A 10,613-nucleotide genomic window follows, 5' to 3' on the forward strand; every position below is an offset into this window, starting at 1 on the left:
TTGTTACGATTGTATTGATATAAGTAGGACACGTGACATCCCGGCAACTTTGAGAAAAAACACGTTATAAAATCACTAGTTACCACATCCACAAAGTCATAAACCTTCTTAAAATGTTACTTTAAACCTAACCGTAGCCACACTGCTAACCTTATGCCTAACGCGAAATTAAGACCAAACCATTTTTGTGTTTATACGATATTGTAAATGTTGACCTTGTGGCTGTGGTAACTAGTGGAAACCGTTTTGCCTGTTGTTCCCACACATATCTGTCCTCTCATTGGCTAGAATGGCCCCACCTGATCTTGCTTCCTCCGGACTGTCTTCCATTTTTGAAGACTTTTCTTTTCACTTTTAGAGCGCCAACGAGAGTATCCGATGGATTTTTTGGATCAATGGTTCCTAAACTTTTTATAGTTCCGTACCCCTTCAAACATTCAACCTCCAGCTGCGTACCCCCTCTAGCACCATGTTCAGCGCACTCTCAAATGATGTTTTTTGCCATCACTGTAAGCCTGCCACACACACACTATACGATATATTTATTAAACATAAGAATGGGTGTGAGTTTTTGTCACAACCCGGCTCGTGGGAAGTGACAAAGAGCTCTTATAGGACCAGGGAATAAATAATAATATTATAATAATCAATACTTTTGCTCTTTATTTAGCGATCTTACATATAAAACTATATTTGTTCATCGAAAATTGTGAATAACTCACCACAGGTTAATGAGAAGAGTGTGCTTGAAAGGACGCACATAACTCAGCAATGTTGGGTTGTATTGGAGAGAGTCTCGGTCTTAAATCATTTTCCACACACAGTCTGTGCCTGTATTTAGTTTTCATGCTAGTGAGGGCCGAGAATCCACTCTCACATACACTACCGTTCAAAAGTTTGCGGTCACTTAGAAATGTCCTTGTTTTTGAAAGAAAAGCACATTTTTTGTCCATTAAAATAACATCAGAAATACAGAATCAGAAATACAGTATAGACATTGTTAATGTTGTGAATGACTATTGTAGCTGGAAACGGCTGATTTTTAATGGTATATCTACATAGGCATACGGAGGCCCATTATCAGCAACCATCACTCCTGTGTTCCAATGGCACGTTGTGTTAGCTAATCCAAGTTTATCATTTTAAAAGGCTAATTGATCATTAGAAAACCCTTTTGCAATTATGTTAGCACAGTTGAAAACTGTTGTTCTGATTAAAGAAAACATAAAACTGGCCTTCTTTAGACTAGTTGAGTATCTGGAGCATCAGCATTTGTGGGTTCGATTACAGGCTCAAAATGGCCAGAAACAAAGAACTTTCTTCTGAAACTCGTCAGTCTATTCTATTGTTCTATTTTTGCCTATTCCATGCGAGAAATTGCCAAGAAACTAAAGATCTCGTACAGCGCTGTGTACTACTCCCTTCACAGAACAGCGCAAACGGCTCTAACCAGAATAGAAAGAGGAGTGGGAGGCCACAGTGCACAATTGAGCAAGAGGACAAGTACATTAGAGTGTCTAGTTTGAGAAACAGACGCCTCACAAGTCCTCAACTGGAAGCTTCGTTAACATTTACATTTACATTTTAGTCATTTAGCAGACGCTTTTATCCAGAGCGACTTACAGTAGTGAATACATACATTTCATTTTCATTTCATGCATTTTTTAATTTTTTATTTTTTAATTTTTTGGACTGGCCCCCCATGGGAATCCGTGGGTTTTAGTACCCGCAAAACGCCAGTCTCAATGTCAACAGTGAAGAGGCAACTCTGGGATGCTGGCCTTATAGGCAGAGTTGCAAAGAAAAAGCCATATCTCAGACTAGCCAATAAAAAGAAAAGGTTAAGATGGGCAAAAGAACACAGACACTGGACAGAGGAACTCTGCCTAGAAGGCCAGCATCACAGAGTCGCCTCTTCACTGTTGACGTTGAGACTGGTGTTTTGCGAGTAACGGTTTACTCAAATAGTATTTTACTGGGTGACTTTCACTTTTACTTAGGTCATTTTCTATTAAGGTACACTATATATACAAAAGTATGTGGACAACCCTTCAAATTAGTGGATTCGGTTATTTCAGCCACATCCGTTATTGACAGGTGTATACAATTTGAGCACACAGCCATGTGATTTCCATAGACAAACATTGGCAGAAGAATGGCCTTACTGAAGAGCTCAGTGACTTTCAACGTGGCACTGTCATATAATGCCACCTTTCCAACAAGTCAGTTCGTCAAATTTCTTCCCTGCTAGAGCTGCCCCGGTCAACTGTAAGTGCTGCTATTGTGAAGTGGTAAAGTCTAGGAGCAACAAAGGCTCAGCCGCAAAGTGGTAGGCCACACAAGCTCAGAGTACGACAGACATGTGCTGAGGCACGTAGCGCATAGAAATCATCTGTCCTCGGTTGCAACATTTACTACCGAGTTCCAAACTGCCTCTGGAAGCAACGTCAGCGTTGGGAGCTTCATGAAATTTGTTTCCATGGCCGAGCAGCCATTCACAAGCCTAAGATCACCATGTGCAATGCCAAACGTCGGCTGGAGTGGTGTAAAGCTCGCCACCATTGGACTCTGGAGTAGTGGTTCTGCTAGTCACATTCTGCTAAAGATCCCCAAAGCACACACATCCCTGGGTTGCTTGTCTTTCCAGTTCGCCGCAGCTAGCGACTGGAACGCCCTGCAACAACAATACAGGGCGACTGGAACGCCCTGTATTGCTACCATGCTATGTTGTTGTCTTAGGTCTCTCTTTATTTAGGGTTGTGTTGTCTCTCTTGTTGTGATGTGTGTTTTGTCCTATATTTTTATTTGATTTATTTATATTTTTAATCCAAGCCCCCAACCCCGCAGGAGGCCTTTTGCCTTTGGTAGGCCGTCATTGTAAATAAGAATTTGTTCTTAACTGACTTACCTAATTAAATAAAGGTTAAATAAAAAAGTTGAAACACGCTCTCTGGAAGGCTGAATCACGCTTCACCATCTAGCAGTCCAACAGATGCCAGGAGAATCCTACCTGCCCCAATGCATAGTGCCAACTGTAAAGTTTGGTGGAGGAGGACTAATGGTCTGTGGCTGTTTTTCATGGTTCGGTCTAGGCCCCTTACTTCCAGCGAAGGGAAATCTTAACCCTACAGCACACAAGGACATTCTAGGCAATTCTGTGCTTCCAACTTTATTGCAACAGTTTGGGGTAGGCCCTTTCATGTTTCAGCATGACATTGCCCCTGTGCACGAAGCGAGGTCCATACAGAAATGGTTTGTTGAGATCGGTGTGGAAGAACTTGACTGGCCTGTACAGAGCCCTGACCTCAACCCCACCGAACACCCTTGGGATGAATTGGAACGCCGACTGCGACCCAGGCCTAATCGGCCAACATCAATGTCCAACCTCACTAATGCTCTTGTGGCTTAATGGAAGCATGTCCCCGCAGCAATGTTCCAAGATCTAGTGGAAATCCTTCCCAGAAGAGTGGAGGCAACAAAGGGGGAACCAACTCCATATTAATGCCCATGACTTTGGAATGAGATGTTTGACGAGCACTTTTGGCCATGTAGTGTATCCTTACTTTTACTGAAGCATGACAATTGGTTACTTTTTCCACCTCTGTGTCCTATGAAGCAAAATATACATTTGGTCATATTCACAGATTCACAGACTATTTTGGGGGCTTTTTATCATTTAAGAATATTCCCTTAAAGGGAAATTCCACCACTTTCAAACTCATTTTCATTATCTCCAGCACAATATCAGTATACGTGTGAAAATTGTGCATTTCTATGTTTTGTAGAAAAAAATAGGAAGTAAAAAAGTTATACTCGATGAGATCATTAAAAGTTTAAACATTTTAAAAACGGTGCTTTTCAAATTCGCGGTGAGGAGGGAGCAATAAAAGTCGTTGCAGGCTTTGAAAATCACTGTTTTGTTTGACTTTTAATCATTAAAAAAAATATCCTTTTACCCCTTTTTCGTGGTATCCAATTGGTAGTTACAGTCTTGTCTCGTTGCTGCAACTCCCGTATGGACTCAGGAGAGGCGAAGGTCGAGAGCCGTGCGTCCAACAAAACACAACCCAACCAAGCTGAACTGCTTCATGACATGATGCCCGCTTAACCCGGAAGCCAGCCACACCAACCTGTCGGAGGAAACACCGTATACCTGGCAACTGTGTCAGTGTGCATGCACCCAGCCCACCACAGGAGTCGCTAGAGTGTGATGGGACAAGGACATCCCTGCTGGTCAAACCCTCCCCTAATCTGGACGACACTGGGCCAATTGTGCACCGCCCCATGGGTCTCCTGGTTGCGGCCAGCTGCGACAGAGCCTGGACTCGAACCAGGATCTCTAGTGGCCCAGGTAGCACTGCGATGCAGTGCCTTAGACCACTATGCCACTCTGGAGGACTTGACTTTTAGTCTTACCCTGTGATGTCACAGAGAAGCAGCTTTAGGACTTTTCTTCTTATCTTTTTAAAACACAGATCACAGAAACGTGCTGTTTTCACATATGCAAACACTGGTTTGGTACTGGAGATAATAATGAGGTTATGGGGTTAAAAAGGTTAAAAAGTGGCAGAATTGCCTTTTAATTAAGAAAGAGCCAGGGCAGAATTTCCCAAACTTATTGGAGTAGGTATAGCCTATGCCAGCTGGCTTACACCTGTGTAATAATAACCTAATCACAATATAACGGCATCCATTTGGAAACATTTCTCTTTATAAAATGATGTTTTCTCCACAGACTTCTTCATACGCTACAGCAACAGGTGTTTCTCATGCTGTATGACATTGTATAGTGTTTTTCGTCCCTGGTCCCAGAAGGCCACACAACAGCACCTAGAATGTGAGGACCCCCTATAATCAGTATTGAAGAACACTGAAATATGTTTACAATTACAACAAAGCAAATTACAAAGTCCATTTAAAAACCATGTGTTATGTGCATGGGAGCTATCCCTAAAGCAGTCACTGAAAGGTGTAATTTCTTGCACCCTCGTTAAACCACAGTGATGTAGGGAACCTTTTAGAGGTGGTCCACTAGACTCTCCGTCCAGCCCCCGGATCGAGGCGGATGTGGTAAGGAGTTCAGTTAGAAACAGGAAGCTCTTTCTGCTCTCCCCCTTCACAGCTCTGTTACAGTAACCTGTCTGTAAGTGGAACTGTCAGTGAGATGGTGGTGGCCTGAAGAGGCTTTACTAAAGGTGAGAACACAATACGTGTATTTCTATTGGGGATAGATAGACTATATGAAGAGGTTCAATTTCAGAGACGCATCATGTTGTGTTATTGTCATCCTCATACCAAGATGAAGACTTAATTGGAATTATACTGTCTTTCAATAATGTACCACATTGTACCACTTCAGGAGTCTGCTTTGAAATGTCAAAAAGATCAACCAGCAATCATGGAGTCCCCTTGTTCAGTCCGCCAATTTATTTGGTATGATGAAGTTCAGCTGAGTGTGTAAAAAATGATGCTAAGAGTTGAGTTTGATGCTACGGGTTGAGTTTGATGCTAAGGTTTTTAACAATTAAAACAATGTAACTAATTATGTTGAACTGTATACTCATATATGTTTCAAAACTCTTCTCTTTGGTATATAAATTATAGACCATTCATTAATACTTTATTAGTCTTTATTAGTATTAGTGATGTAGATCATAGTCACTATTTTGTTCAAGGTAAATAAACATACAAAATGTATTCCTAAGTGTATTGTTAAGTTTGATCAATACCACATGTTATGCCGCCACCCTATCTCTATACATTTGGCTTTTATCTACCTTTAATCACAAAATCGGCTATCATTTGCCCTAACCAAACTTTGTTTTATAAAAGCGGAAAGTGTTCTTATCTTCTGGTGCAGATACTGTATCCCTGAACCAACAGGGGTATTCAACACAATACCAACATCATTCTTCTTTGGACGTTTCAAGTTAATAGCATAAGAACATGTCACTCCTCACTGAGTGGGATCAAGACATTACACAATGGTGTTTGGCTATAGCGCTGTGATGACCACACACATCCTGTGGGTAGCTTCAGGTTGTTTACAGGAACACATGAACAATTTCTGCCAAGTGAGGGGTTTATTTCCAACAGTTTAGTCCTTCTTTCCACTTAGTTTTGGTGCCCATAGAGATGATATGTAAGTAATCATTACACCCTTGGTCAGTATCTGATGAACTTGAGGTATTTTCATGACAACATTGGGTGAGCAGGAGATTTGTGTTGTTACAGCTGAATAAGGAACAAGTTTGGCAAACACCTGTCAAAGAGAGAAGTTATTTTTAGTAAAAGTGAAAAACAGCAGTAAGCAACTATTCTTGGTGAATTTATGATACAGAAGAAAACTATGGAGGATATAAATGATATCATTCCAAAGGCAAATGCATTGTTGTATAATTTTCCCATAGGCATGATAGCCATCTTCAGCCTACAAGGAGCTGTCCTGGCCATTGTGTCTGCGGCATCTCTCAGTGTCTTCTCTGCTTTCTGTCTGTGGTGCAGGAGGAAAACCAGTGAGTGGCACTGCATTACAAATTATGACATTTATTACATATTTACTAGGCTACATGTCCCACTAATCAACCTGTAAATCTATTCCAATATCATGAAATCTTAAAGTAAAAATATATTTGTCATGTAGCCATAAAGCTAAATTAAAATACTTAATTTTCAACTTTGACTCGTGAAATAATTTTCTTAATCAATCCGTAGTGTGTTTAAAGTGTTCCCCTTTTCCTTGTCTGTAGAAATAATACATGAAGAGAATCAAATTTATGACCCTCAAATATTGTAAGTATAACATTAACATACATATTAAATAACTGATGCACTGTAAGACCAAGCATGATCTTATCGATATAGTGAAGATTATTATAGATAAATAGCATAATACCCTATGTAATTCCTAATGTACAATTGAAATGTTCTATAATTCATAAAATAGCCGTTTCTATCTCATGCTGTAAAACTATTTAACCTCACTATATGACAAGATAATTTTTCATCACGTAACTCTGCCCAACTCAGCCAACGCGAAGGAAGCAGATTTGCAGTAATGCGATCTAAAACAGGTAAAATGACATTGTGATTCATCATACCCTTTGGGGCAGATTCCCGGACAGAACAAGCCGTATTCTACTTAAATTAATACGGAATAAAATAAAATCTAAAAGGATTTCACAAGTGGCTTCATTATTGTGAATTCCCTTCCCATAGTGAATGCCTGAATGCATCTATGTAATATGCTGATGGTTGTTATGGCTATCGTGTGCTGATCAACAGTAAATCATATGTTCTCACTACTGAATCCTTCCTGAATCTCTTTTTTTTTTAGTCACACGACCCAACCAGATTATAAGAGAGCTGCCTCCAACACCAGTGTAAGTAGACTACTCATACATTTAGGTCTTATGCCCGTCCTGCTTTTGTCTATGTCTTGTTCCAACATGACAGCTGAAATGACATTTTTTTTAGTTCCTTAAAACTGGATGGGTAACAAAATATATACTTGGATAAATATTTTATACACGCGAACAAGAGTTTCTACAGTTGGAGAAAATCTAAAAGAACATTGGAATTTCGTTTTTAGCTTCCAGCTCACACCTGTTGGTTGTCATGTCTGATGTAATGACCACAGACCCACTGGGCACACACTGGTTGAATCAATGTTGTTTCCACTCATTTCAACAAAATTACGTTGAAGTTCAATTGACGTCTGTGCCCAGTGGGGATTTACCCCCTGACCCCATATTGGCTATGGTCTGTATTTACCTTAGGTGGCCCCTCAGCACTTTATCTTTGTCTCCAGATATGCTAGTAACAGACAGCAGATATGCAACACTCACAATAAATACTTTGAATGTAATTTATTTTACAGGGAACAAACACCACAAGGTAGGTTTTATTTCATTCTTCATGTCCAGCAGACCTTCCCATCCACTTGCATGGGGTCAGTGCCTAAAGAGTCTGTAGACAAAGCTTATAAACAAAACTGAACCAACTGGACCCAGAATTTGAACAGATTATCAACATACAGGTAACTGCCAAAAAAAAGGAAACACCAACATAAAGTGTCTCAATAGGACGTTGGGCCCCCAGGAGCCAGATCAGCTTCAATGCACCTTGTCATAGACACAAGTGTCAGGAACTGATTGGAGGGATGTGACACTATTCTTCCACAAGAAATTCCATAATTTGGTGTGTTGTTTATGGTGGTGGAAAACGCTGTCTCAGGTGCCGCTCCAGAATCTCCCATAAGTGTTTGATTAGGTTGAGATCTGGTGACTGAGACAGCCATGGCATAAGGTGTATATCGTTTTCATGCATTGCTCATCAAACCATTCAGTGACCACTCGTGCCCTGTGGATGAGGGCATTGTCATCCTATGGGGGTATAGTCATGATAGCTAAAATAATGGCCTGCCCAGCATTGTTATACATGACCCTAAGCATGATGGGATGTTAATTGCTTAATTAACTTTGGAAGCACCTGCTTTCAATATACTTTGTATCCCTCATTTACTCGTGTTTCCATTATTTTGGCAGTTACCTGAAGGTATTGTATGTGTGTATCTTTACAGTTGTGAATGAGGAGCAAGCGAAGTATCAAAATGTTGCAACAGGTAAATATTATCTGTTAGTAATTGTATTAGGTATATACAAATGCCAAACGTTTCCATTTTGAAAACACTGAGACCTTTCAATGTGGAAACAGTATCACTAATTCACTACAGTTTTAGCCTGCACCAAATTCCTCAGCACTAACTAAGACTTTTCAATTGTGTTATATTAGCTCAGATGGGAAGCGTTGAACCAACATATGTGTAAGTATCTATCAATGCTTGGTCTCCATTTAAAATATAATATACTGTATAGTCTACTTACAATTAATCTGAATTTTAGTTTGTGAAAAATAATACATGTGCTTATTGTTTTTACAGAGATCCAATCCCAGCGTTAGTGTACCAGAATGTTAATGAGAGTACAAATGCAGACACCAGAGATTCAGAAACGGGTAAGTATGATTTATCCAGTGACGTGAATATAGTATGTAGACCTATGTCTATGGTTTTATCAGATGGAATAAAAATGTTAAAAACTCAAAATGAACAGATAAGCAACCCCCGTCCCTCTCGCCCACTCCCTGGGCCTTTTTATTCATCCAAAACATAAAGAATAGAAAGATGGGAGGCCCCACTATTGATGCATTTTGTAGAGCCCGTTACTGTAGGGGGATATCCTCTCAGATAATGTAATCTGCTGCTGTTGAAAGTAATGTCAAGCTTCAGCTAAAACCACAACCATCAAAAGGTACAGGCAACAATACATGACAGTCTACATAGAGTAACACAATCTAACATCCTCTCAAGACAAGTGTGATCATTTATTCGCATGTGTTCTGATTGTCACTTACCTTATTTGGATGTCAGAAATGTTAAGTATCATTTGATAAACATATTTCTACTTTCTAGATGGTGATCAATATGAGAATGTTTTTCCAACTATTGACACAATCAGCCGTGGCTCTGGTATGTACTTTAGAATGACTAAATAAATGTAGGCCTATCCCTCCTTTGAAATTAGCCATATTTATGAAGATCATGTTGTTTTTATGAAAGAACATTATCTATTTGGAGTAGATTTCTTATATTTTATGTTGAACTAAGATTATTTCCCACCACCTCACAACAGATGGATCAGATTACGAGAACTCTGAATTCCTGGAGCAAGTGAAGATGGGGTTAGAACCGTTAGAGGACGGTAAGTCACCATAGTGCTTTATAACGAAGACAACACTTCTGCTATGAACGTAGGACGAATGCACTAATTGTAAGTCGCTATGGATAAATTACTACAATGTAATGAACTAAGAATTGAGACTTCTAATCTCGTCACAGATGAACCAGATTACGTGAACGACACTGACTGATATGGAATCTACATGCTCTACGAGTGGATATCTATGGGAATGGACTTTTCTCTTTTGTTGAGCTGCTTGAATAAATATTAAGTGATAATGATATGTATGTCAATGTGCTATACCAGAGCAATGCCATTTTAGGGTTAATGCCCAAAGATGTATTACTTCATCAGGAATTCCCTTGAGTCAAAAAATGTGAGGAACCATGTACAGCAGGGATGGGCAACTGACAGCCCATGGATCAATTTCCAAAACTCAGTCAGGGTCTCAATTTACTGTTGAGAGAGAATAGTAGAATACACAAGGTACACTTTTGAAATGTGCAGTTGTGCATCAGCAGTTATGTCAGCCACTCAATTAGCCCATGCCAGCAAAATTATTTTAGATTGGTAAATTAGACTAGCGGCCAGTTATCTAAACTTGTAGTAATCATGTTGGAATTACTGCTCGGGGCCACCATAGATCATATTAACTGCTGTTTGTCTCCACCCTATGGCAAAATGTGTAGAATTGCAGAAAATCCACTGAACTGCTACTCTCCCCCCATTGCAAAATGAGTAGAACTGCATACAATGAACTCTAAAAATGTAATTCTTCCCCATTCTCTAAACTATTTTTGTTCACAAGGTGGTGGGAGGGGCGCAACAATTTGGCTTAAGCCCCCAAAAGGCTAGGGCCTGTTCGGATTGCAT

At 39.9% G+C, this 10,613-nt stretch overlaps 1 protein-coding gene across 2 annotated transcripts; it reads left to right on the forward strand.

The window, feature by feature from the left end:
* The first annotated feature begins 5,060 nt into the window (after positions 1-5,060).
* Positions 5,061-10,023, forward strand: LOC106567717 (linker for activation of T-cells family member 2-like). Of its 2 annotated transcripts, XM_014137335.2 has the most exons (12): positions 5,061-5,195; positions 6,411-6,515; positions 6,750-6,792; positions 7,030-7,073; positions 7,337-7,382; positions 7,880-7,896; positions 8,582-8,623; positions 8,794-8,824; positions 8,942-9,015; positions 9,473-9,529; positions 9,693-9,761; positions 9,899-10,023. In XM_014137335.2, exons 2-12 carry the CDS (start codon positions 6,413-6,415, stop codon positions 9,928-9,930), a joined length of 558 nt encoding a protein of 185 aa, XP_013992810.1. In that variant the 5' UTR covers positions 5,061-5,195; positions 6,411-6,412; the 3' UTR covers positions 9,931-10,023. The 2 variants fall into 2 exon arrangements, with proteins under 2 accessions (XP_013992810.1, XP_013992811.1); XM_014137336.2 differs by lacking the exon at positions 8,582-8,623 and having other exon boundaries at positions 5,073-5,195.
* Positions 10,024-10,613: the final 590 nt, after the last annotated feature.

Source organism: Salmo salar, chromosome ssa13 (genome assembly GCF_905237065.1).
Source record: "Salmo salar chromosome ssa13, Ssal_v3.1, whole genome shotgun sequence".
Classification (NCBI taxonomy): domain Eukaryota; kingdom Metazoa; phylum Chordata; class Actinopteri; order Salmoniformes; family Salmonidae; genus Salmo; species Salmo salar.

Excerpts from the sequence above, each read along its gene's own strand:
- LOC106567717 (XM_014137335.2), top strand. The coding sequence starts at position 6,413 with ATGATAGCCATCTTCAGCCTACAAGGAGCTGTCCTGGCCATTGTGTCT. Across the intron at positions 6,793-7,029 it reads ATTTATGACCCTCAAATATT|CCAACGCGAAGGAAGCAGAT; the intron begins GTAAGTATAACA and ends TGCCCAACTCAG. Across the intron at positions 9,530-9,692 it reads CACAATCAGCCGTGGCTCTG|ATGGATCAGATTACGAGAAC; the intron begins GTATGTACTTTA and ends ACCTCACAACAG.